Source organism: Drosophila grimshawi, unplaced genomic scaffold, assembly GCF_018153295.1.
Source record: "Drosophila grimshawi isolate 15287-2541.00 unplaced genomic scaffold, ASM1815329v1 contig_311, whole genome shotgun sequence".
NCBI lineage: Eukaryota > Metazoa > Arthropoda > Insecta > Diptera > Drosophilidae > Drosophila > Drosophila grimshawi.
Genome location: NW_025063098.1, coordinates 25,482,224 through 25,509,911, shown reverse-complemented (window position 1 = coordinate 25,509,911; position 27,688 = coordinate 25,482,224). Strand labels below are relative to the sequence as shown.

The window sequence follows — 27,688 nt, the reverse complement described above, 5'->3', positions numbered from 1 at the left end:
TCATTCTATTTCGATTGAACAGTCTGTGTGGATGCAGTTTTAGCCGGTCCGCTCTTGTGTGCACTTTTAAAATAAATAAAATTTCAATTAAAGTTCAAGTTTGCAGCGCTCTTGCGATATTAAGTGTGAAAACTATTGGCAATCTACCAAATCAAGAAAAACAATCGAAAATAAGCAAAATGATCGCCAACTTTGATATTGCCGACAACAAACCAAGCAGCAAGTAAGTTTTTGCCCATTTTTCATAATTTTCTGTCATTTGGTCAGTGTGCATGTGTATGTATTATGTACACATGCATATGTAAAATAACATTTTTAACGGAGTCCTAAATGGCTGTCGGCCCACTTAAACTGTTTTGTATGTATCTACATACATACATAAATACTAATTTCTGCATGGACGTGCGTGTGTATGTGTGTGTGTGTGTATGCATGCAGTTTCTTTAGCAATATGCGATCAGTGTTGGTTTATCGCAAGACGAGGCTGTATATGATGTTTTTTCCTCTTATGTATGTAGTAAGATAAAAGGAAATAACCAGCGTAATCCACATGCATTTCCTTCTTATTTGAATATTATATACGATCGTGTCATTTGTAACTTAAGTCAATCGGTTTCTTCCTCTATGTCTTGCTTTTATTTTTTTTGTTTTACTTGTGTACATATGGACTAATTTGTTACATTTCACAATGGCCACCACTATTTGTCATTTTTTTTGGTTTTTTTTTTTTTTTGACATGCACTGAAACCCATAGCAGTGCAGTAAACACCCTTGACAACCGATATCCCACACACACACACATACTACCACGCATTTTGGATATTAGTGCCCGACCCCTCAAAATGTATGTTATCTGCTTTTCCATTCGTGTGCTGCACTTCAGGAAGTAACATTTGAAGACAACGACGATGGCAAAGGCCAATTTTGAATACAGCATGATGAGTCATTGGATATTTTTCTTTATTTGAGCATTAAAGAAGTGATCGCATTCTTTTAAAATAAGAAATAATATATTTTAGTGCTGTTGTCATTCATTACTCATGAGTTGATTGGAAAAATAAGTTTAGTTGAAATTTAAACTATTCGCATCACTTTTGAATCGAAACGTTCTAGTTTCGAAGCGAACAATATTAATTGTTATCGATTATCACCAGCTGCGCCCAGCTGCTTTTGTTTTTACACTACCGATGGGCGCGAGATATGAATTGAAATATTTATTTGTTTTCATTCTCTTTGGGGGGCCAAAGATTAAATGTGTATTTAAGATAACATAAGAGCGATATATTGATGATCTTAGTCACACACACACACACAATGGCGGTTTTCTCATAAAACCGCTCCATTTTCCGCTGATTGTTTCTATGGCAGCTTGTGTGTACAAACAAATTCTCTGACATCGGCACGAGTTCAGCTCTAAATAGGACAAGTCACTGCTAGAAAATGTATTATTTATTGATGATGGACATCAGCAACAACCCCAAGAAATTTCCGGCTTACTACCAACCCGGCTAATGCCCGCCACTGTTCTCATTTTGCTCATTTTCTCTTTGTGTTCCATACAGTGAACACTCGTAAATTGGAATGAATTGCTGATTGCTCTTTTTTTTTGTTAATTATACTAATTGCAGACGGGTCTTTTATTCCTTATACACGAATTTTATGACTGCATTTAATTATTGATTTTACTAAAAGCAAGGAAATTCATATAGATTTTTACCATTAAATGTATTTATATGACTAGAAGTATAACTAAAGAAACGAAAATAATAGATAATTATACATTTTGAAAATTCGGAATTCCGAGCAAGCACTATAGTAATTTTTGTTTTTTATTTGATTTTTTGTAAGCTGAGCGTGCGCTCTGAAATGCATTGGTATTGGGCTGCCTTTACACTTGGTGGGCTCTCAGCCAAGTCATATATGTATATATTAACATGGTTTGTTTAAGTATTAGCGGTAACTAGTCACGCGACTTTATTTAATATTTTTTTGTTGTACCTATTGTGCTTGCCGCCAATGTGCAAGTAGCAGAAAAGTGCATTGAACTTTCCTACTACATATTTATATAGTATCCATAGTGCCTTGCATGTTATTACGTGTTTGCCACACTGTTGTTGTTGCTGTTTTTGTTGTTCTTCTTTTCGCCGTTGAACAATTGTTGATTTTTACTGGCTTTTGCCTTACTCCTTAATTGAGCTTCTAGAACTAATCGTCATTGACGCAGACATAGAGAATGGGATAGGCAAAGAAAGAGAATGGTAAAATCTCAGGTAGGTGCAACCGGCTGTCTGGATTCGTTTCGAGACTGTGATATTTACAAATAACGGGAGAAGACATACGCACGTATGTGTAAATAACTGTGACTCATGCCGAGATAAACACCTCTTGCTGCTGCTGCTGCTAGACAATCCAATAAAAAAAAATCAAATAATAATAATGGGCGCGTGTTCAACTGTTCAAAATAATAATACAAGACGGACACGCATCTGACACAAATTTTTAATTGTTTAAATGCTGTCAAATATCTACAAAATGTGTGCAACTGAAATGGATCTGCGTGCCAAACAAAAAGAATTCAAATTTGCTAATAAACATTATAGAAATCAGTGCCACACCCAAATAGTTTGAATAAATACATAAACATATATTTAATGAGAATTTCTAAAATTTCTGGATCTACATTTAAAATGAGCAGCTGGCTCACAGATAAGATTACTTGCAAGAATCAATAAAGTTTAAAAATAACATAAACAAAAATGAGTAGCCAATTATGTCCGTACTTGGTGACAGTTCCACTGCGTTAATTCTTTTTATTTAAATTTTATTGGCAAATACGAACGCTTCGTTGAACACAGAAAAACACACAGACTTGAATGGACATGGACTGAGGAGGTCGTTGTACAACGTCTGCCAATTGCTCATAAGAAACCAAGCAAACACATACATATAGAAAATGTATTCTGCTTAATTACTGCAATCATGTGTCATATGGGTATTCATTAATTGGGGGGGTACACATAAAGATGCTTTGCTTGCTATGAATCTGAAATCTGAAAGAGAACAATTGTAAATATATTGACTTATTTATTGATTATTAATGTACACACTTTGATAGCTTCAAAAATGTACATCATTAAGGGTATTAAGATTGCAGTCTGAGAGTCAGTCAGAGTTTCTCAATACGCCTTTGTGCGCTTGTGGCAGTGGCCACTTTATATGCATATGCCCGATGAAAATGAAGTGCATGACAAAGGCATTTAACAAGAGACTATGCCTTGCTGGTTATGAATCATTAACGTGTATCTCGGCGCGCCTTTAAAACGCGACTTCAGGTGAATCCTATAAATAAATGCAAAATTTTAGTATTCCAGCTGTGCATTATAATAATCCTGGTATACTCATATACATATACGCCTAAGCCATTGAACTATAACTTTGCCAAATGAAGCAAACATAAATAAATAATGCCAGCAACCCTTTTTTGTCATTTGTCTTCTAGCTGCCTGCCCTCCCATCTATTCTGTTTTTTCTGTCTTAAAATACATTTCTAAAGAATCGTATCGAAACTACCAACTGCATGCGAATGTCTCTCAACAGCTTAAAATTAGATACATATAAAAAAAAAGAAAAATATTCTAGAATTTTCTCAATTTAGAAAAATACGAAATTGGCTAGTATCGGACTGGATCCATCCCAGGGGCACAATTAGTTGTCTCAAGCAGAATAAGAGGTTGTTGTTAAGACTGCCAGAGTAGCAAATTAAGCACGAACTTTGCAATAATTTTGACACTTTGCACGTTTCGCTTCGCGAAGGGTAGAAATGCATTCATTTTGCGGATTTACGGATTTAACTAAGCCATTTTTGGGGTGTTTTTGCCGCAACGCAAAAGTCAACTGGGGCTTTGATTATATTGCATGGTCGTAAAGCAGGCAGGAACAGGGTGGATTATCGACAGAAATACGGAAATGCCAGACAAACGAGCAGACAGTCAGACATAGCATTGCAATGTTGTTCTCTTTCACTTGAAAAGCTTTTGCAATTTCTCAAAATACTTTTTTGAATAAGTAGCATCTCTGAAATCTGTAAAGTTGCATGTTACTTCTGGTTGTTGTTGTTGATCAGCGTATGGACATAGCAGGCAATATCAGTCTGAGCTGAAAATGATTGGACTGCATACATGAATAATGCAAGGCAAGCGAGCGAGAAGATCTCTTCTGGAGTTCATTCGCATTTGACACTTAACCAACAATTTCGCATGTGAAGACAATCAGTAAGGGGAAAGTTTATCTTCTCTTTTTTAATGACACTGCACATTTGTATTTGAATTGTAACTCCCTCCATGCGGAAGCATCCTTGAGAGCTTCACTTCAAACTGTAGGAATCATGATTTAGTTTCAAGTTTAGTTTGTCATTTACTAATGGAAATTTTGGTAAAAAAAAAAAACGTTTGGTATTACAAGAGTTGAATCTATCAAGCAAATGGGTTGTTTATTATATTTATTATAATTCAAAGACTTCTTAGAAATTAAATTTTTGCAAGTGCAACCAAGAGTCAGTGGAGCTCCATAAGCTGATACCCTGTAATCCGCTTGACACGCAAAATAATTGCAAGCAGTTCAATTTTAGACAGCGGCTGCGCATCTTTCCTCTGATCGACAATTAACTAAAGAATTTCTTCAATAATTTCAGAGCGTGTTGTCCAAACGATAATAAAATATATTATTTTAAGTTGAATCATTAAAACTGTGTCTAAAAACAACGTAATAATCAGAGTTAAAACCGTAGGCTTTTAGAAGTTGAAAAGGAGTTCTACTTCAAAGCAGTGCACGCAAGCAGTGCTTATCTAGCGAGTACACAAACCATAAATACCAAATGCTTCGAGTCTAGACTCTAAACTGCTTCATTTAGTATATACCACTGAGTTAAGCCATTAAAGCAATAAATCATACAAAAGTTATGTGCTTATTTCTGTATATATTATATGTTTTCAAATACACAGTACATATATATATATATATAAATAAAGACAACTGCCTCAAGCTGCAAGACTTGTTAAAAAGAAAAAAACTATTTTCTATAGTAAAAAAACGATTTTTAATAGCAACAAAAGAAAATGACAAACACTGTCCATAGCATGACTACCTTTTATGTGTGGAAAAAGATGTGTTAAAAGTTTTCTTGTTTCCGTTTTGATTTATTTCATTTTCGGGCATTTCAAAGATTTCAAATTAAGCGCGAAGTTGTGTGTTGTGTGTGTGGCATCTTAACGGTTTCGTATCCAACTGAGAAAAGACTTTTATCTAACGTGTTCATCGCCTTTCAGTTGAATTAGTTGCATGTGATGCACATAATTCCGAAAAACAATTATAAGCCTATAGGTCATGCATATTAATTATACACAGATAATTTGAAACGTGCCTGCAAAACTCTTAGCTAAAGTGTTACATTTTATTGTTTTTTGTTTTTTTTTTAGTTTTTCCTGTTAAAGAAAAGAGTTTTTCATGTGATTTAAGAGGTGCAGAAAACTGATTAGTGCTTCATTATATTTAACAACAGTTTGAGTGTGTGTGTTTTATTTTTCTTTCGGTTATGCTGTATTAACTACGCAAAAAGTGTAACAAATTCTATCCAGAGAGGAGCTGTGCAAAGTACACAAATTGAATTGCCTTTCACTTTTCGCTTAATAAACAGCAAAGTTTTATTTGTTGCCGCTGAGCAAAGTCTTCGTGCAGCCAATTTACTCTAGAGTCTAGACTTTAGACAATTGTTTACTATCTTTTTTTTCAAGGCGGAACTTTTCTTTCTTTTTTTTTTTGGTTGTCGCCATAGCCCAAGTGGAACATGAGAGTTATTGACTAACTGAAACATATGCACCTGCAACGTATAAATCTAGACTCGGGCAATTTGATATCCTTTCAAAAAGAGCTTGTAGAAATCGGTTATTGTTTTTTTTTTATGGCAACAAGTTGCTTGTTAAGTGGCAGTCAGGATTGTAAAGACATTTACTCTACACATACAATTTATTACGTCGCAGGTTAACAGCTGATTTTATTGCGTGAATTTTTAAACGTTTCTCTAGCCTTACTTTCTATTAACATTGAAAATTGACGATAAATTTGAACATTTATTGAGGTTTTTAAAAACTGCTCAGATTACAATAAAAATGAGTTTTAGAGTCAATAATCCCTGTAAATCTGTATTTGTTTACCAACTTTTATTGATGCAGAGTCAAGTGTTTAATTTACTTCATTTACTGCCAACAACCCCATTGCTTCCATTTCATCAATATACTGCAGAGTTAAGGAACATTTGAAGTGCCCACCTACGCATCTCAATGTATCTATAAATCACTCAATGGAACATAAAAAATCCTCCAGCGAGCAATTGTTTAATTAAAGTTTCATTAAAACGATAAAAACGCCCATTTTAATTGAAACTGTTCAATGAATTTAATTTAAAAAAAAAACGTTGTAGCTTGACTTGGTCTTCATTCTAATTGGATGTTATTAACAAATTGTGCTTTGCTTGGTAAAGAGAGACATATGGTTAAAAAATAACAATACTTTCGGATTGCTTAATTTGTGCTAGAATGTCAATATTAACTTATCTTTCGTAAAGTTTAATGCAACAGTGCACAATATTAAAATGCTTAATATTGTCAATATTATAAAATATGATTTCTGAAGTATTTTAATACACATGCAAGAAAATCAAAGAACTTGACCTTTAACTGTTGTTGTATGTCAATTAGCAGACTATTTAATGCTCCAACTGGATCATATGTCAGTTTTTATTACTTCACAAAATAAACACGTGTAATAAATTTGTATAGAAAAGCGACAAGCCCTCAGTTGATTTAAGCCAACTTCTTCTTCTCGAGTACTTTCGAAAAAAAAGGAATCGCTGATAAATGTTGTTGAACTAAGCGGATTCGGTCACCTTTGCTGAGCCGGTTTGCCGGTTTGCCTCTTTTTTTTTCATTTTTTTTTTTGTTTTGTTTTATGTCTTAGTTTATATTTTAGTTTGCACGGTCGGCTAATTATTCCGTTTAATCTGTGGCTCTTAAGTGGTTGGTAAGTCAATGGGCCGCTCGGTCAATTGCCGGGTGAAATGCAGTGAAAACTGTAAACCTTTTTGTTTTTTTTCCCCCCTATGTACTCTATGGACACACGTGGAAAATGTTTACCCAAAAAGTGACTAAATCAAAAGCAGCCGGCTAAACAACAAAAAGAAATGTTTTGTGCCCGAAGCTATAATTAAAATAGACAGTCCAAAAAAGAAAAGTTGTCTGGGTTGTCTGTCGGAGGAGAGGCGTTTAAAAGCCTTAACTTTTTTTCTTTTTGTTTTACCATGCACCCATTCAGTGTGTATTAATAAATAGTTTTGTATTGAAGCTGTGCAAATAGTGCATTATGTAAGGAAGGGAATGGGCCCGTATATATTCCACGAAACTATTGATATATTTATATTGCATTATGTAAAGAGAAAAACTCGTATATATTCCATGAGAAATATTAATGTTTTTATTGTTGTTTCCTTAGGTGACCAAAAAATAACAAAGAAATAAAGTTTAATTAATCAACATATAGTTAGATTTCCCATAGGCAGGCATACGATTTAATAATTTATTATCTTTGATTGAATCGTTACTAGTTATAGTTTTGTGAAAGCTGCCAGTTTATGATTGATTTGTTGTTAAATGAAACTGTGGTATTTTCATCAATATTTAACTGACCTATTTGACTTGGTCAGAATGTTTAAACAACAGCCTAGTTTCTGTTTGTTAAAATGATTAGTTTTGTTGTTATCCATTTGTTATTTATGAGTTTCTCCTTTTATTGATTTTTAATGGTTCTTAGTGCTTTTACAAATTTAATACTGACAAATAAAAATCAATTCTGAAAAAGATACATTTGTATATTCTAGATAACTGTAATTATTGTTTTTTGTTATTAAATTAAATATATATAACAATAATATACTCAAGTGTAAGTGGACTAGCTACAAAGGCCTACGACTCAGCTTTAGTTTCCGGGAAATAGCCACTTTTTCAGATATAAGTCGCGACAAACTAATAAAAATTACCTAAACGTTTGTGTTGTTTATCTATCTATCATAATAAACACCTATTTGAAATAGATGTCTCATTTACTAATATTCTTGGAATTTCCACAGCATTGGCTGCTACAGCTTTAGAGCATATTTCATGTTGTTTTAATGGCATGTAATAGGAATTGCCATTATTGACTGTCAGATGTTCAATCTTGAAAATGATCGCCCACAGTGTCCAGGCAAGGCATGGGCGTTCACATTCCGGTTGTATACACTTAGACAGACTCCCCACTTGGTTAACGTCTGCTTGATGCAACTGCTGCAAAAATCAAAAAAGCAACAACAACAAAAAAGCACAAAAACAACAGGGGGGGGGGGGGGGGGGTAGATACAGACGATTTTGAATAGATAAGGCACACAGACATAAGTACTTGACCCGAAGAAACGATGCTCGACAATTAGGCAAGCCATTCGGTGGAAACGCAGCGACGAGCAGATGCCAATGGTCGACTGTGGACTGTGTGGACCACATTAACTATTTTTAACCCAGTCCAGTGGGTTGGTTGGCCGTCCGCCGCACCACAATGTGGGCAAGTGAATTGCTCTAGAGACGAAATAGCTTACACTTGCCTGTGGGGTGCCGAATGTTGGAAGTTGGATGTTGAACGTTGAATGTTGAATGTTGGCCGGTGTCAAATGACACTCATACTTTGACAGTGTGCCAGCATGTAAAGAACTGCCAACTTCAAACTAAAAATAAAAGCAAACAAAAAATAGATAAAAAAAAAAGAGGCACCATACAACATGGACCAACACTACTTGCTTCCTGTGTTGCACGGAAATGTGTGCCAAATGTTTTTACAAAGAATGACAGAGCGAGAGCGAGCCAGAGAGAGAGAGAGAGAGAGAGAGATAGATAGACGGAGTCTGGGAGAGATAGCGATAGAGAGGAGAGCTTACAAAGAATGGTGGGTACATAAATGCATTTTGATTTGAATGCAGGCAATTCAGAGTTGAATTTTAAATTAATTTGCCAGCAGCATATCAAGTTTCTCCAGATGCTGATGATGATGAAAGTGATTTACTATGTCGACGCCACAACCGAATACAGCATGCAACCTGCTGCACAATGTTTTCTGGTTCGTTTGTTTGTTAGTCTTCAGTTTGGATTTGTTTTTTTTTTTCGTTTTTTTTTCGCATTTTCATTTTTGTTGTTTTTGGAATTTTTGCTAGTAGTGTTAGCTTCTAATGGACTTCGCTCTAACGGTACCCATAGAAAAGCCACACTAAGAAATATAAGATGCACTAGACCTGAACTACTTTGTACATTGGTAGAGCATGAAAGACCAATTATCTTTGCCGTGACGAACATTAAATACTCTTGCACATGATACACTGATGCCATCTGCACATTCTACGGTATCATCAATTAAAAACAACTAAATAAACACAATACGATTCACTTTTTTGTCGGCTTAAAATATATAAGCTTTGTAATCTGTTCGAATTAATAATCCTGGCCGGGTCTGGTCTGGCCTCATCCGTTACAGTCAAAATTGACGGCTGCCTTTCGCCAAATCAATATGTCTGATTTGGGGAGATTGTTTAAGATTGCCACAAAAGCAAAAGAAAGCACTCAGTGGAGGAAAACAAAAAAGGCTTTGTTGTGCCTCTTGAGTATTCATGTGAAGCAAAGTTTTTAGTTTTAAAAAATCGTATACTTTTTTTTATATAGAAACTTCATTTGTTGCCAAAATGTGAAGAGCGTAAGAGCTCTGTGATGGAAATCAATTCACAATAGAAAGAACTCATTCGACTGTAACTCAAATTCGAGTCTATTATAATTAATAGGTATCATTTTGAATGGAAAACATTCAATTAAATTCAACTCTAATATTAATGATTATTTACTCAACTTGTAAGAGCTGTGTAAAATTCACAAAATTTTGCAACTCTGGTGAAGTTCTTTTTGCATGCATTTTGTTGTTTGCAGCACCAAATTTACATTACATCTGAGTTGAATTTCAAAGATGAGCAAGTGAGCGGCACAGAGAGAGAGAGAGAGAAAGAGCGTGTAATGCCGTTTAAACTTCAATCAGCTGTGGTTTGTTTTTTGTTTTGATACGGCTGCCAGCCCCAACATAATGCTACGTACGCCACTCTCTCAGTCAGTATACAGCATGAGTACGAGTACGAGTACGAGTGCGAGTATATTGCATATAAATACATACACTTACAAAACGAAGTGTGCGCTGCTCTCCCTTTCTCTCTCTCTCTCTTTGTCTCTCTCTCTTTGCAGTTACATGAATTCGCTCTGAGAGAGTTGGTGCTTTTGTTTTTGGATCGATAAGACTTCTCGGCGACGTTCGTCGTGTAACTGCCAGGTCTGGTGGTAATAAATGCTTTTCACTTTTCCCAATGCACTCCAGTCGTCAGCTTCATACTGAAGCGCTCACAACGTCAGCTAACGCTTCAGCACACTTTGAAAAACGTTCATGAATGGGAAAATTGAAAAGCACATAGCTTTCATTCTTTGCGGTTAATAATTCAAGCAAAGTATCTAAAAATCAAAACGAACGCATATCATTTCAAAATAATTGTATACGATATAAAAACGTGTTACTTGTGACAAAGAGAATTTTTTGAAATTAAACCAAAAATAAAGGTGTGAATAAGGTCGGTTACTTTGTGAGTGTCCTTAAAAAGTATATACAAACAAACGAACAAACAAAAACACACTCACACACACAACATTTAGGAAAGTTTGCAAATTCCGTTTAAAATGTGAGCAGAAACAAGTGTAATTTTCTACAGTCATAAAATTAGGACTCTCTGCCTACCACACACACAAACGTTTATTGATTTTTCTTTTATTATGCGCACAGCATCCAATGCAGGCAACGTCGTTGCTGCTACACCATGCAGCATGCAGCAAGCAGCATGACTCATCATTGCTTTGCAGCTTGATACACGTTTGTTATGTATATATATACATATAAATATATATTTTTGCTGACGTTTTGTTTTATGTTTCTCAACGATTGAATTTGCAAATTTTCCTAGTGTTAATTGCAGAAGATTTAATTTGTTTGTGTTTTTAGGTTTTTTGCAATAAAAATAAAATCACCAGACAATAAAACATTTAAAACGATAAATATACACATAACAAAGAAATACATTAAGGATGGCTACTTATGCTGCATTTAAACATGTCGAACTTTACAATGTCGGCAAAGCCAAAAAGAGGTAAGTTTCAAGTTGAATGAAATGCATTTGCCCCAAACTCAATGGCGGTTCCTATATGCACTTGCATATATTCGTATATATGATGTGTCTGTGTATGTGTGGCTATTTGCATTATTGTTGTTGTATTGTAATTTATCGTACATTCACCCTTTGCTTTCACCAAATGTGTGTACATTGTTTCAGTGTATTGGTCACTCATATAACACACATGCACACACACATGTAATCTGCCAAGAACCTCTTTATTAAGCACCTACTACAACTACAACTAGAGCTGCTACTTCTACTTCTACTACTACTGCCTCTAAGCCTAAGCAGTTCATTGATTTTTCGGTTCACTTGTCCCAATCCCCAATCCCTGATTTTGTTTTTGTTTTGCATGTTGCGACTGTTCCGGCGGCAGCGGAGTCGCCTATTTTGAGCACGTCGACTTGTGCTGCTTTTTTAGCCCACAGCAACACTAATAATATTTATAATTATAAGAAAGAGCAGAGCATATAAATGCTCTATGCCCTCATAGTCAATAAGGCCATTTCATTTTTGTCTTTCCGCTCGTATTTTGTTGGGAATTGAATTTGTGAAAATCATGAAAAAATAATTTAAAAAAAAAAAGATCATTTCTCTATAGCGATTTCAACGCTACTCCAAAAATTCTTATTAGAAACAAAATAAGATACAAGTTTGACTTTAAATGCACGGTGAAAATCACGATAAAATTATCTGGGCAATTTGAACTTCTGCGAAATAGAAAATAGATATAAGATTATGCGAGTTTCCGAAAATAAAGAAATGACTTCTATGGAAGAACGTTTTAACGTTCTTCAAAATTCGGTATTCGAAAGTAAAAATACAGTTAAACAGTTATTTGAAAATAACAATAAAAAAATAATAATATTAAATTGAGCAAATTCGATTCAATTGACAGCTTTAAAAAGAAATCGTTCTTAATTGTTTAATTTGGGGTGTGGACACAATTAATGTGCGTATGACAACAGCACTGAAAGAAACGAAAACAAAGAAAATACCAAATTTGGTAACATGGGTGCAGGTTATGAAGCAAAATTGCTTTACTTCCGTCTAAGGTCGTCGTTAAGAACGTGAAACAAACATTGAAAATTTTTTTCTGTTTTCAGTTTTCTGCTTTTCACGTCCGACTTTGACTTAGCCTTAGCTTCTGGCAGAGAGTACACAATTTTCTAAATTTAATTAACAGTCAGTCATCTGCATTAAGTCATCAAGATTAACAAAGTTAGCTTTTGTTGAAGAAAATGAGTTTTATCACGTTTGGACACTTGCATGAATCGCATTTGGTATTTCATATGCACTTATGAAGTGAAGGCGGGGTGGGAGGGTGGAGGGCTTAATGAAATATTTTGTAAGCTTTCCTTTTCGGCCTGATTCATGGTTGGTACTTAATTAAATTTTAAAGGCGTGACTTTTCCTCGAAAGTATTATTAACTATATATATACATAACTGTATTTCTTTGTGTAGCTGAGCTGAGCGGCGGAAATCGTTGCAATGAGATTTTTTTTATGGCATTGTTTATTTGTTGTAATTACCATGCGATTGTCTCCCAAATAGACAATGAACATTATTTCTAATAAACATTACATTTGTTTAAATATATATATATGCAGCACTAACGCATTCCATTCTCCAATTGCAGTGATCTCTTTTTTCTTGAGCTCTTCTTGCGCATAATTAAATGTGTATTTAATTTTTTATGTGTGCAACGCAATATTTGTTTCTAGGGCAAATTATTTTGGCTTATTCTTTCTTTTTGTACTTTGCCATATATATATACATATATATTAATATATATAGTTACTATGTCAACAGTATTGATATGCTTATTTAGGGCAAACAGGAAAAGTATTACCAAATAAAGCAGCCATTACACTTTTCAAATCTGTGCGAACGTCATTTTTCGAATTCCATTTATATACTGCTTACGGTATACTGTTGCGTCAGTATATAGATATTTATATATGTATATAATATATATATATATATATATACGAGTATATACAAAGTTCACCACTATTTACTTGGAGCATTAGTAACTCGTACTTTGTTGCGCATTCCCGAAGTATTTTCGTACCTTCTTGTGCTTGTCGGCAACAATTTGCTTACCCGAAGCATTAAATGCTTAATGCTTTGATGTTTGGTCGATTTCTGTTACAATTCCAATAACAATATTTCATTTGAAACATTGTATTTGCTAATGTTACTACTATTCATCTTAACTGCTTTTTTTACATGTGTTTGGCAATCAAAGTTTGACACAGTTTTTGCAACATTTGTAACAGCTGTGTAACTTTTTACACTGTTAAAAAGATTAATATTTATTTAGTTGTATCTTTAATTTGAAATGTTTGCTTATTATTATGTGTAGTTAAAATAAAAATTGCGGGAATTCGAATTCAATAACCTGGAAAAAAATGTAAAGTTGTCTCGATAAATGTTTACCAAAACGTAATACAATTTTCCAATTTCTGGGTTTTGACAAATAAATTTAATAAAAATATTTTGTTTCGATTTTTTTTTTAATGAAAATGTTTTTTCATTTGTTTTCTGTAAGCACCAAAAATTACTTATAAGTTCAGTTTGAACTCACTCTTAAGCCAATAAGCTTCGATAGCTCATATTTTAGAGTTTTTGAAGTTGCCGATATCTCTTTCAATGCGGTACACATTGCGTGACAAAATTATAATATGCTCGGTCTGTGTACATCAAAATTCAATGCAATTGACAACTTTCGCCATTTTAAGCTGAAGTCTACTGACATTAATTCTGAAGTTTAAACGCAACAAAACAAAAAAAAAAAAAAAGACTTTGATAGGCGACTGGCCTATGCAATACCGATCTTGGCGCATATGCACATATATAATTGTTAAGTAGTGGCAGCAACGTGGCTCGGCAACTTTTCTTTTCCTCTTTGCCGGCCAATATACACTTTCTACGCAGCTAATCGATAATTATTGATCAAGCGCGGAAAACACTATCGATAATTGACAATCTAACTGTTGTGCAGCCCCAGACAGTCAGTAAGCCCAGCCAACCAGTCAGCCAGCTAGCTGACATTGCTGTGAATCACTAGATTCTCTGCAACTTTGTATCAATTTGTATCTGTATGTGTGTGTGTGTGTGTGTGCGTCTTGTTAATTGGATTGATTGTTAGCTGGCCAATTGGAAAAGGTGTTGTGAGGTGCGACATTCATTGCTTCACAGCGATTTGGAATTGTATTTCAGATCTATAGTCCGATTGCCGAGGGATACAATATGTAGCTGTTGGTAAAAAAAAACTTCTATGAGTATCTGTGTTTTATTTACAAATTACAAATTAGTTTGACTAAACAATCTGTATATCTCGGTTGATTAGCGGCACCATAAGGGTTAATAGTTTAAGTTCTGCATTTAACTATGACTTTCAAAAATAAATGAATCTTAATTCTGTAAGAAAGCTTTACCATAAGCTGATTTCTATAGCACATAACGGCCTTTAGATAATGTCTTATTCATATTTATTATCACATAAACTTTATTATTATCCTTGAATATACAATAATGATTAGATAAGCATAATTTCCTATTACTTGCAACAGTGATTATGTCAGGCATAACTGCAATATAAATCAAATAAAATAGTGTTTAACAACATCTTTAGAAATATTTATAAAGTTGTTTCTTAGACTAGTGCTGGTATTTTATACAACATTTCCGTTCAACTTGTGAATAAGTAAAAAGGATGGTCAATTACAAGATATGCGCTTAGATTTATTTGAAGGTACTCTTCCAATCAATATTAACGCTTGTCATTTTTATTTTCTGTCCAATTGGAGTTTCTTTTTTAGTTTACACCAATCCATGCAACAAATGTTGGATTAATTTTCGTATTTCAAATATACCCAGAAAGTAAAGTAAAATTGTTTTTAAATATTTAATTTGACATGCATAAGTATTTGTGTTTATTGTCGACTGATTAAAGAAATCATTTTTTTTTTTTTGCTAAATGTTTAATAACTTTAAATCTTGGCCAAGTCCATCCTTAATAACTGTAATAATTTTAACCAAGTAATCTGATAAAAACTACAACCGTATGAAGAGTTTACAAATCGCATTCGGAAAGGCTTGGGATTTTGATCAGACACAAGGGGCAAGTAGCTATGAAAATAGCTGCAATCAATTGTAATTAATTTGGAGACACACAAGCGAGAGCTTAAATTACGTAACAAAACAAAAAGGGTATTTAATCTTCGTCAGCTTGAACAGTAAGCGCTCATTCATTTTGGTTGTGTTTTGTTTTGTTTAGTTTTGTCTGTTTTTTTTTTCACTTTTTTCAAAATTGATGGCACACCTGATCAAATTCCTAAAAGCTAAGAGGAAATTACCGAACATTCGAAATGGTTGCGCGCGCGCGCCAATCCATCAAAAAGTGCAACATCGGATATCGGCAACATTGATCAACTAACTCGCAACTCCGCTTGAATGCACAGTTAACTGCCACAGTGCAGCCAGCAGAAAGCCGTGCAGGGAAAGTATTGCAGCATGGCCAGCACCATCAGCCCCATCAAGCAAGTCATTTAAACGTCAGTTATTGTTGTTGTTGTTGTTTTCTAGCATGCCGGGCAATTATAATGGATACAGCTAATCAACATTTTAGGGAAATCAACAAAACCAAATACTACTACTACTTCAATAACACAACAGCAACAAAAAAATAAAAAAATACATTACATGCATAAATTCAGGCAACCACACTCAATTTTCGTGCCACAGTTAAATTTTCATTATGGTTTTTTTTTAAACTCTTTTTTTTTTTGTTGTTTTGTTTGCGGTTGCACGAGCTTCTGCTGGACACGTTTTAAGTGAGACAATACTGCAGCCGGCGAGCCAAACAATAACGGTTTGATGCGCTCCAGCAGATCAGTGCAGCAACCAATTTAAAGCAAACCCGAAACTCAATAAAAAAAAATATTTAAAAAAAAAAACCAAACAAATGAACTCCACTGATGAACAATTACTCGGACATTTGTTTGTTACAGACGAATGAACTGAAACTTTTAAAAACCAAACTCATTCAACTTCCAATCTATGTATAAATGCAGCACGTGCACCGATCTCTTGGCAGCCACAGTGTGCACTATGATAATGAACAGGTAGCAGACTATGTACACTCTATCCTCACATATAAAACGAAATTAGAAATTCGATTTTCAAAGAATTATAATAGCCATTTTCAATGCATTTAACGCCTTAAATTTAAGAGTTATATTTATGCATTTTAGAACACGAATTGCGGAACTAGCTCAATGTACATTTTATGTATAGTTTCTTTTATCCGTTATCCATAATATATTTTAGTAAGAAATTACTATAATTAAACAAGAAAAATATTTTCACCCGTTTTCACCTGTCCCAAAAACAAAACAAAAAAAAATGAAATGAAATGACAAATTTGTGTGGCTTAAGATATGTTGATCGTTGGAAAATCTTTATGACAGGCGGTCAGCGGCCATCATGTCAAGTTTAAACAAAATCATAAAATTTATTTGCAATTAATAAATTTATACACTTTTTGCTGTCACTCGGTTTTCGTTAGCCTCGCCGGCGGCTGACGTTGCAATTAGCGCTTAGGCACTTGCAACAACCTGCGAACCTTTGATGACATGAGCCCCAAGCTGCACGCTGCACGCTACAAGCCGCAATCAGCCAAATAGAAAATTAGCTTCCACACAGGGTGGGGTTTTTTGTTTCTTTTCTCTTCGTTTCGTTTCGTTTTACAGCCGCGCTTTCTTTCTTCGGCTGACAGACTGTTTGTTGAACTATTGAAGTTATTGAAGCTGCAATACCCACAATGTCCAACAAATTGTTATCATCACTGCCGCCATTCCACTGTATTTCTTCTTTCCCTGCATTGTAGTCTCAGGAATGCATTGTTGAGAGTAAAAAAAAAAAAGGTTAATCATAAAATTAGACTGACGATCCCAAGCAAACAGAACAATGAAAGAATGTTACGTAGCGGTTATTTCTTAATCGGGCACGATCATCAAAATTATATTCTTACTATGCCTGTAATCGAATTTTATAAATAATAAAGTCACTGCCTAGGAATTTATCCACATACATGTTAAGTTTTATCCCAACTGTAAGTTTTATATAAATAAATTATGATAAAAAAAAAGTTATTTTCATTGAAAACTAATTAAAGTTCACGTTATGTGGGAGAAAACAACAGACAACCAATTTACTTAACAACATTTCTTAATACGAAAATGTTTTCGTACAGTGCAAACAACAGTTAATCAAACACAAAAATCTTTGATCCTCCCAAATAATGTGGATATTAATTGAACAAGGTCTGTGAGACAAGTCAGATATAAACTGATTTTGAAATTGGAAATGAAATTAAGTAGTGGGCAGCTGTCGACTGCACCACAGAGTAAGGTGCTCAAAATATACTATCAATATGTATGAAGAAGAAAAATGAGAAAACGAGAAATGAGAAGTGACATGAGTTCACACAAATCAAACTTCGCCAATGTTTTTGGGAAGGCGTTATGTATAAATCGCATCCCGTATTCCCAACACCAATCAAAATAACAACAAAGGCAACGCAAAATATAAAAAAGATTTTTTTTTTAAAAAAAGAGATGTCAGAAAGGGGCTAGTATTTTGCTTAAACTAAATCAATGCAGCAACTATCACTTTTACTTTAAGTGATCACAAAACAACTTTTACCCGTAAGGTTTTTTGTTTTTTGTTTTTGCTTTTGTTTTTGTGGATAAGAAGTGTTCAACATTTTCGTTGTCATTGACTCAATACATATTTAGTGCTGCCTCCATTGCATGCTGCTGCATGCACTATGTACTAGGTAAAAGCACTTCATCTCCCAGCTCCTCCAAGTCCCGCTCCCAGCTCCCAGCTTGCAGCTCGCAGCTCCAGCTTCACTCTCCGTATGGTGCACATCGGCTGTCACCGATAGCAAGTTGAGCTCACTTGGTTTGCCAATGGCATATGAACCATCTGCACCGCAAAATTACCTGCCGGTCAGGTTTGCTTTTTTCTCACATTCTCTGGTCAATGCAAAAACAAAAACAAACCAAAAAAAGGCAAACTTTAATTTCTGATTTGCCTCAGTGCTGCTGCAGCTGCTGCTAACACATGGAAACACTACTATATCACATGTGAAAGGCATTCGATAGTAGATAGCCGATATGCACTAACAACAAGTCAAGTTCGAGCGCCTCTTCCATCCATCCTTGCGTGGTTGTCTTAACGTTAACTTTTACCGCAACGATTAATATTTGGTCGTTATATCAAAATGACATATACAAACAACTAATTAAGCATTATGTGGGCAACTCCAATTTCCATATGGATGTGCTTTCTAAATACCTTATATATCATATTAGACTACATGCAAAAAAAAAAAGAAAAAACAAAATAACAACAACTGTCAATTAGTCAATCAATCTATTGGATTGATAGGATTGCATCATTGCTGAATAATGGAATAATATGTGTTTAAATGGTAATCAAGAGTGATCAAATATAAGATACCATAATTTCTGTGGTATTCAAATCAAGCTGAGATATTAATGCTCAAATAAATAATTAAGGAAAACTATGACACGCAAGTTTGAGCACCGTCACGTAACATTTTATTCAGTAAAATGTTGCATTACACAATGGCTTATGGCTCTCTTTGCCGAGTTTGGCATTGTATTATAGATTCAGACACATTTTTCTTTACTGCTACATGTGCTTGCCGCAGAGTTGTAGCGGTGGAATGCAACCATATCTGTGGTGTAAGATGAATTATGTTGCTTATGCTTTCGACTTATGCCTCTTATGCCACAAATATACTAATTGCATTTGGCAAGCAATATTCACTTGTGGCGATCACATCGCAATCGCTGGAACTTCCACTCTGTCTATAACATTTCAGTTCCAATTCCCAGTTCTCAGTTTTTCGTCTTCATTCATGCTATATAGTTTATGGGGTCATATTTGTTTTATGTACTGACTGACGACTCCCTTGTCTGCCTCTTGCATAAATTTGTCCAGGTTTATTCCCTTCTAACACATTTTTAATTGGAGCCGAGTTTATTTACAAAACGAATCATGACAAATTTTATTACTTGATGTGGGAGTCGCAACAACAACAATGAGCTCAAGAACAGCAACACACACACACACACACACACACACACACATAATGAGAACACTCGTTAAGTAATTTCAGCATAGGCAATGTGAATTGCAACTGTTGCCGGTCGAGCTTTTCCGCACCGTTGGCTTCAGGCACTGAGCTTTAACACCAGAATCTGGCGTGATGTTAAGTGCCATCCACCGTTGCTGTTACTGCTGCTCTCTCCCTCTCTCTATCTCTCTCCATCTCTCTCTCTCTGTCTGTGGCTTTGTTTCTTGGCTTACATTTTTCGCTTCTCATCTGATTGCAATGCTTGACTTTTCTAAGCCAGGCAGAATAATTGCAATTTCTGCTGGATGATAATTAGGCATACTTCATATCCCCCATTGCCTTATAATTTTCTTGGATGTGGCACGTCTGTGGCTAATTTCTTAAACTTAAACTCCCATAATTGTTTAATTTGAATTGTAACTGACCTCAAAAAAAATAATAATAATAATAATAAAAACGTTTTTTTCTTTGCTTTTTTCTAGGGTGTTGAGGGCCCCAGGTGGCGGGTCAAGTGACATTTTTGGATCTGATATGCCGCAGACACCACGCAACGTCAAAAATCGCATGGCCTCAAATATATTTTCAGCCGATAAAGATGCCGCTCAGAAGAACAATGGTAAGTAATGTTATTTTGTCAATAGATACACGGAAAGATACATTTTGAGATATACAAATAAAATATATTTCATATCTTAACCAGACACTGAGCAAATATTTGTCTAGTCTCCAGCTTGTAACAACGCTTTTTCAGCAGTTTTCTTATTTATTACGCTCAAATTGCTTTACAATAATCAAAAGAAACATACACATTACCTTGTGATGAATTAGCTTATTTAGACTAAATTAGAAATTGGATAGCTCTCTCTACAAAATACTTTATAGTTTTATCGTCTCGATAGAAACCCACACATTTTTATCATTGCAGCCAATTGTGACTGTCGTCCAACATGCAATAAAATGAAAACGATATTGTGAGCTTGTTTACTGAATGTTTCTCGATATCCATTTTCTCTCTCTCTCTCTCTCTCTCTCTCTCTTTCTCTTTTTCTTTTTTTTTTCTATATATATCTTTACAGTACGGCAAGGAGCTCACAGATTCTATTTCATTGGTACATAAATATATACATATTTAAAGTGTCCGATTTAACATAAACAATTATTTTGTTTAAATTCTGTTATTGGTTTACCATTTACTAATTTAATTGTGCAAATCAAACAAATGAAATCAAACAAATCTTCTGTCACCTCAAACTCTAGCACAGTGCTAATAAAGAGAACATTTTTTCACAAAGAGTCTAATTTACACACAATTTAATTCAATTAAAACCACTTATTTTTAAAATTTATATTTCATATTTTAATTTAACTTAAGCAATTATTAAAAGCAAATAAGAATGCTGCCTGTAATCAGTCTTGATTAAAGAGTTTCAATAAGAAAAACCATTGCTCCAGATACCACGGATTTTCTTAGAGAAATATAAACGAATAGAAATCAGAAATATAATTGTTATATAGGTCAAAGACAACCCGCTGAGTTCAAAAATAAAATTGAATGGAGCCACTTTTACTGCTAAAAACCACTAATTATTATTCTTTGCTGTTTTCTTCACTCAAACCATGCAAATTTTAATCGATTGCCATTTTGAAATCGAAATCCATTTGCATATGCAGCCAGCAGCCCAGCATCTCACTTAATTAATTATTATAATTAAATGGCCTAATCTCATGCTTTCAGAAATGAGAGCTACTTAAGTATTTACTTGTTAATCGTTTCAGTTCAGTTTATGGTTAACATATTTTAATTTGTCTTGTCTTACTTATGCAACATTGTAGTTATGTAAGCACATTCACTCATACAGCAAACTAATTTATAATCTTGTACTTATTTTGTTTCTGCAAAAAAAAAAAAAACAAAAAAAATACACATCAAATCAACGACTGTTTTCATACGAAACTTGTAATCTACAAAATATACAGGTGATGCACCGCGGAGGGGCCAAAAACCCGTTGACTCCTATTCGCGTCTATTTGGTGAACCGGCACGTCCCATTACGCCGGGCAAGAATCACATGAAGAGCAGCATTCCATTTGGACAAAACACAAATGCCGCACAGCAATTACTTGCCAACAACAAGGGAAAATACAATGGCAAAAGTGGTTCGGTATCGTCGGCATCATCTTCCGTTTCTTCTTCGACTGAGAATTTAAAAATTAACGTAGGCAACCGTTCAGGTAAATTAAAACTGAATTTCGCACATTACTGTGATATATATATATATATAATTGTGATTATTATTTATAGAAACAAACAAAATTATTAAAGCTTAGAGCCACTTTCAAACACCAGTCAGAGTCCTGTCCCAATTCTGCCTATCGATTTAGTTAATATTGTTCGGTGAATTTTCGTGTGCCTAGTGAATTTTCGGGGTCGTTTACAAAGAATTGCGGTGGGGTTTTATAAATAAAGCTTTTCACACTTTAGCATCGGCACAAATTCACATTTATTGCTCCAGACACGCGACAATTAACTTACAAAACTAAATTGGATCGATCGAAAATTAGTTTCGGTTTCAAGGGTAATTCTCATCCGCAAATAATTCCAATTTCTGGCTATTGCATTTTAGTTCATAAAATATTAATGATTGTTATATAATAAATGAAAAATGATGATAGTTTATTAAAGAGACAATGAATATGAAAAAATACTTATATGAAAGGTCTTAGTTATAATATAATTATGATTCAAATTGTAGCAAATATTTAAATTGTTTTCCTTTTGCCTTACCTTTTTTATTCATAATAGATGGCAATCCCGTGACTGGTGAGGGCTACAAGGCTGGTGGAAACGATTATATACAACCAACAGCAGCTATGAACGGCGGGAACCAGGTTATCAACAAGAATCGTGTGCCACCCGGCGGATATTCATCGGGTCTCTGGTAATTACAAATTATGGAGACACGAATGAAAATCAACATGGTCGGATGAATGTGTGCACAGCAAGAGACAGCCCAACAAACAAATATAATCCCAAGAAAAGCATAAAAAAGAAAAAAAGAAAAACAAAAAAAAAACAAAAAGAAACGAAAACGAATCCCCTACTATCCGCATATGCGAAATTAGCCCTAGCGTTTTTAATAATAAGAGCCAGCAACAGAAGAGCATTACAGCCAACACCACCCAACACCAATCGAGTCGACAACTGCATCAATTCTTATATCGAATAAAACCTTGTTCTTAGTATTGAAAGCAAAAAAAGAAAAAAAAAAGAGCGCCGCACAAGATCTATCTAACTGTATAAAATCTTGTTTCGCAAATGAGGTTAAGCACTTTACTTCACGGAACATTATTGCTCAATGTCGGATCTTATCAGCATTACTAAGCCAAGAATCATTATACACATAATACCACACAAATATTTGGAATCACTCTTCATCAACGCATGAACCTAATTGATTTATCGCTGTAACCACAATTATGTATGTCCCGTTAAATCATCATCGTCAACCACAATATGCAACTAAATGGAATACATATACGTATGTAATACGCTTTAGAAATTTAAATGAATTTGGTTTTTAATTCTATCAAGCCTGAATCCCAAATGCATATTGGCCACAAACATTACATAAAATACCATACCATACCACAACTAGCATTACTTACATCCAATATTATACTATTACGATATTAAAATATATTAATGCGTTGTTCAGACCTGTTGTAGGTAAACGAACAAAGACATACATTCATTTCTACGCATACATACGTGCATTATATTAATTCTTTAATTTACACTTATGTTTAAAATCAACACCACATTTATATTTATATCAGTGCATACAACATACAACAAACACATACATACATTATATTTACGTACATTAAATAAAAACAATAGTACGTGCATGTGCGCACGCACATAAAAATAAAAAAAAAATAAACTAAAACTTTTGTTTTATTAAATGCCTATTTAAGCCATACTTCGGCCATGTACTTAAAGATCTACAAAGGACACATACTTTTAATACATAAAAAAATATATAGATTGGCATTCGAGGATCCTGGTGAGTCTTGTGTCAAACAATTAATTTTGACTTGGGCTACCAACTGGCCAAAGGACATCCAAATCGTTATTTTGTTTTCCGAAAAAAAGGATTGTTTTCGGCTCATTTCCATTCACCCTGAAGTAAAATTTTCACAAGCGTTTGGGCTCGTAGATGACCCCAAAGTCCTCGAATGCACTTCGATTCAGTTCGTCCTTCAGATTCGAATGCACTATGACCTTCGAAAATATGTGAGGATTTTTCTGGAAAAGTCTAAAAGTATGCTTCAAGAATCTGTTAATATTTACAGAAATCCATATGTACATCACAGCATTCAGTATTATACAGCAGTTCAACAGAGGTGCAGATTTATAGCAAGCAGCTTGTACATGTATTGCCAATTATTTTCCAGTCTTAGCGTTGATCCCGCACTTAAGGAATTTTTAGACACAAGTTTTTCGCTATTATATAGGTTTTGCATATGAAATCGATTTACAACGGCGACGACTAGGTATTTTGTTCAAAAACTGAGCTATTTCATTGTAAGGTATCGATGCCTACACAAACTTAAGTGCATAATGTATATTTTCGGTAATTTCCAGCACTGTTTTAAACAGAAGCTGTTAATGCCGCTCAATATTTTGTTTATTGTGGATGAAACGATTTAAAACGTATACAAACCCACAATGGAAGTGGAAAATAACAACAACACAATAGTACCTGCTGTAAAGCGCTCAGCAACTGCCGATGTTGAAGATGGCGCACAAAATACCAAAAGACTGAAGCACAATGCAACCGACTCCAGCGGCGAGGTGCACGTGCCTGAGGACAACAGCAAACAAGAGGAGTGTTCTCAACGAGCGCCCGCCCAGAGTCCGAAGAAGCGACTTCAGCTGGATAGTACAAATGTTGGCAACACTGGTCCAGACAAGCCCAGACACAACAAGAATGAGACATTCATGTATGGCAACTACAGGCACTATTATGGAAAGCGCATACTGGACAAGGATTTCCACGATATACGCTTGGATGTGCTGGCAACACAGACAGAGCTATTTCGCGGCAAACAGTTGCTGGACATAGGCTGTAATTCTGGGCACCTTTCCATTGAGATTGCGAAGAAATTTGGGGCCAGGAGTCTTGTTGGCCTGGACATTGATCGCAATTTGGCGCATAGCGCACAAATGGTCATAAATGCACTCAAACGTTCCAGCGTGACTCCTATAACCCCTAGCATCTTTCCATACAATGTGAAATTCGTGCATGGCAATTATGTGCTGGACGACGATGTGCTGCTCGAGATTGAGCGTCCACAATATGATGTGATCCTCTGTCTGTCCGTCACCAAATGGATACATCTCAACTTCTGTGATGCTGGCCTAAAGCAGGCATTCAGGCGCATGTTTCTCCAACTGCGACGCGGCGGCAAGCTAATCCTGGAACCACAATCATTTGATACGTATAAGCGTCGCAAGAAGCTTTCGGTGAGTGAACTACAAGATACTACTTCTGTATTGCCCTCCATATAACTGTTACTCTTCTCTAATTGGCAGGAAAGCATACGTGAAAATTACAATGCCATCAAATTTCAACCAGATCATTTCACGGCCTACTTGCTCAGCCCAGAAGTGGGATTTGCCAGCATGGAACTCATGGGCGTGCCGGAGCACTGCAAAGCGGGCTTCAAGCGACCAATACAGATCTTTAGCAAAGTTTAGAGCTCAACGGTGTTTTTTGAGTTTTATCATTATTAACAAAGGAGGCAAACATAACAAGTACTGAGGTTAATTTACCGCGTTCGTTGCTTTTTATTGGTATTGGGTGTGCTGGGCGGTGATTGCTGCATCTGCTCCATTATTGTGGGTACGCTTTCCAGCAACTCCTCGGCCGTCAGCTTATAATCGCTGTCTACCCACAGCAGACGCAGTTCGTTTAAAACTAGACCGAGTTTTCTGTGTACCAGGCCATAACTGCTCAGCATGTTACCCTTAATCGGAAAGTTGGGTATCTGCCACGCCTTCAATTGCTGGTACAGCTCCAGCTTATTGGCATACTTCAGCAGATGCTCGACATAGTCGCGTTTGGCATACGGCTGCAGGCACAGTTTCTGACAGTCGCGCAGGGATTTATACTCGTTATCGATCTGAAAATAAATATAAATAATAATATATAATATAAATTCGCATTCACTTTGCAACTTACCCGGTGGCGCTGCTGTGTGATGAAGAGTGCCAAGTCGCGCTCGTAGGCGGACAGCTTGAGACGCTCGTGCAGCTGCATTGCCTGCTCGGTGGTGTGCAGCAGTCCGCACATGTAGAGTATGGGATGATGTGACTCCTCCTCGAAACGTTTAAAACTGTTGCAGAGTCGCTCAAATTCCGAGATGTTTGGTTGCGCCGGCAATCCACAGTGTTCAAGCAGGCCACAATTATACATTTCCAGGACCAATTCCCGGCCGAAGTTGCCGGCAATAATCTTTCGCAATTCGGCCCAAACACGTTCGCTACTAATTCGCGCCAGACCCGCGCCATTCGCCTTGATGGCGGCCAATGTGGCCGGGTCGTGTGAGTTGGGATCCGCTGCTATGCGGCCATAGAAGCGGAAGTAACGCAGAATGCGTAAATAGTCCTCCTTGATTCGCACGTCGGCATCGCCAACGAAAATGATGCGACGACGCTGCACATCATCGTAGCCATAAAAATAATCGTAGACGGTGCCATCTAGTCCGAGAAACATGGAGTTGATTGTCAAATCGCGACGATTCGCATCCAATTGCCAATTGGTGGTGAAGACTACATCCGCATGGCGTCCATCTGTGCGCACATCGATGCGCAATGTGGTCACCTCAAAGTTCTCCATGTCGTTGATGCGCGGCGTTATTGTGCCATGTTTCTCGCCTTTGGCATTAATCATGCGCACATCCTCCTTGGTGAACATCTCCTTCATCTGTTCCGGTGTCGCTGTCGTTGCAAAATCCACATCCTTCGGTTTGATTTTCATCAAAATATCCCTCACGGCGCCGCCAGCAATGCGCAGCTCATAATTATATTTCTTGAAGAGCGCAACGAGTGTCTCCAGTTCGGGTGTGAAAATGCTACGAAATTCGTCACTGTCGACCTTGGTGAAAGCGGGATTCTCACGCATCTTAGGCGGCTTACCAAGCTGTGCGATTATCTCTGCCGAAAGATCTGTTTCGTCGATTTTTTTTGGTGGCGAAGCCATGCGGTTCGCAGATGTTCTCAAATGCTGACGGCAATGGATGACAATGGATGCTGTAACTCGTGGCGTTGTCAGTATCTTTGCAATGTAACGTGTACCATACATTTGAAAGCTTCGAGCTGGCAAAATTAACTTGTTTGCTCAAAAACAAAATCAAAAACCTCCAAACAACAAATAAAACTATGGTGAAACAGCTGACAACTGACAGCTAGAGAATCGGCTGTTTTAAGTATCGATATAAAAAATGCTATCGATATAAAAAGTATGATATCGATGTATTATTTGGACTTCTGTTGAATTTGAAATCGCTTTCTGCTTAAACAATTTATTTAAAATAAAACTTAATTATTAACCAAACATATATATAGCTTTTAATGAATTGGTGCTAGATGTTTAGTGAATTTCAAGGCCCAAGATTGCGTGCTGTGTTTCCTCTTAATACAAAACTTGAAATAAATCACCATTGATAGCATTTATACACAATTTATTATTTCTAATCATATATATATATATTTATATAAATATATATTTTATAGAATCTATATTACCAATTTGCTGAAGTTACAGTTCCTATTGCCAATTTCAACAACCAGGCTTCATTTCCACTAAACAGTTTCACATATTGGGTACTTTGCTTAGGCTTACATTAAAACATTATATACATAATATACGAGCGCGGAAGTAGATTTGTAACTTAAATTTTAGGCAATATGTATTAAATTATCAATTGATCACAATCAACGATGTATTGAAAAACGACATGACAATTAGCTAATTTCTACATATGTATAACATCTAGCAATGTTCAATTAAAGAGTTTGTAATTTATTGCAGTATATATTTATTAATATTTTAGTTTTCCTTTTTTTTTAATAGTTTTGCCTAATGAACAGTATCAAACAGCACTGTTAAAAACA

General features: G+C 35.5%; 3 protein-coding genes across 7 annotated transcripts; 2 read left to right on the top strand and 1 right to left on the bottom strand.

Moving 5' to 3' along the window:
• Positions 1 to 6: 6 nt before the first annotated feature.
• Positions 7 to 23,373, top strand: LOC6568626 (microtubule-associated protein Jupiter). 5 transcript variants are annotated; one of them, XM_001994473.2, is made up of 6 exons: positions 10,481 to 10,741; positions 11,155 to 11,299; positions 19,989 to 20,122; positions 20,583 to 20,615; positions 21,484 to 21,738; positions 22,310 to 23,373. In XM_001994473.2, the coding sequence occupies exons 2-6, from the start codon at positions 11,238 to 11,240 to the stop codon at positions 22,447 to 22,449; spliced, it is 624 nt and encodes a 207-aa protein (XP_001994509.1). In that variant the 5' UTR covers positions 10,481 to 10,741; positions 11,155 to 11,237; the 3' UTR covers positions 22,450 to 23,373. The 5 variants fall into 5 exon arrangements, with proteins under 5 accessions (XP_032596514.1, XP_032596512.1, XP_001994509.1 ...); XM_032740620.1 differs by having other exon boundaries at positions 10,486 to 10,837; XM_032740621.1 differs by lacking the exons at positions 10,481 to 10,741; positions 11,155 to 11,299 and adding an exon at positions 11 to 223.
• A 515-nt stretch (positions 23,374 to 23,888) lies between these two features.
• LOC6568627 (probable RNA methyltransferase CG1239) lies at positions 23,889 to 25,285 on the top strand. Its single transcript, XM_001994474.3, has 2 exons — positions 23,889 to 25,036; positions 25,106 to 25,285. Exons 1-2 carry the CDS (start codon positions 24,239 to 24,241, stop codon positions 25,268 to 25,270), a joined length of 963 nt encoding a protein of 320 aa, XP_001994510.1. The 5' UTR covers positions 23,889 to 24,238; the 3' UTR covers positions 25,271 to 25,285.
• Positions 25,281 to 26,977, bottom strand: LOC6568628 (CCA tRNA nucleotidyltransferase 1, mitochondrial). Its single transcript, XM_001994475.2, has 2 exons — positions 25,755 to 26,977; positions 25,281 to 25,695 (listed from the first exon to the last, which is right to left on the bottom strand). The coding sequence occupies exons 1-2, from the start codon at positions 26,874 to 26,876 to the stop codon at positions 25,342 to 25,344; spliced, it is 1,476 nt and encodes a 491-aa protein (XP_001994511.2). The 5' UTR covers positions 26,877 to 26,977; the 3' UTR covers positions 25,281 to 25,341.
• Positions 26,978 to 27,688: the final 711 nt, after the last annotated feature.

Coding starts and splice junctions, on each gene's coding strand:
- LOC6568628 (XM_001994475.2), bottom strand. CDS start 26,876: ATGTATGGTACACGTTACATTGCAAAGATACTGACAACGCCACGAGTT. Junction 25,696..25,754: donor TCACACAGCAGCGCCACCGG/GTAAGTTGCAAA, acceptor ATTTATTTTCAG/ATCGATAACGAGTATAAATC.
- LOC6568627 (XM_001994474.3), top strand. CDS start 24,239: ATGGAAGTGGAAAATAACAACAACACAATAGTACCTGCTGTAAAGCGC. Junction 25,037..25,105: donor AGCGTCGCAAGAAGCTTTCG/GTGAGTGAACTA, acceptor TCTAATTGGCAG/GAAAGCATACGTGAAAATTA.
- LOC6568626 (XM_001994473.2), top strand. CDS start 11,238: ATGGCTACTTATGCTGCATTTAAACATGTCGAACTTTACAATGTCGGC. Junction 11,300..19,988: donor GTCGGCAAAGCCAAAAAGAG/GTAAGTTTCAAG, acceptor GCTTTTTTCTAG/GGTGTTGAGGGCCCCAGGTG. Junction 21,739..22,309: donor TAACGTAGGCAACCGTTCAG/GTAAATTAAAAC, acceptor TATTCATAATAG/ATGGCAATCCCGTGACTGGT.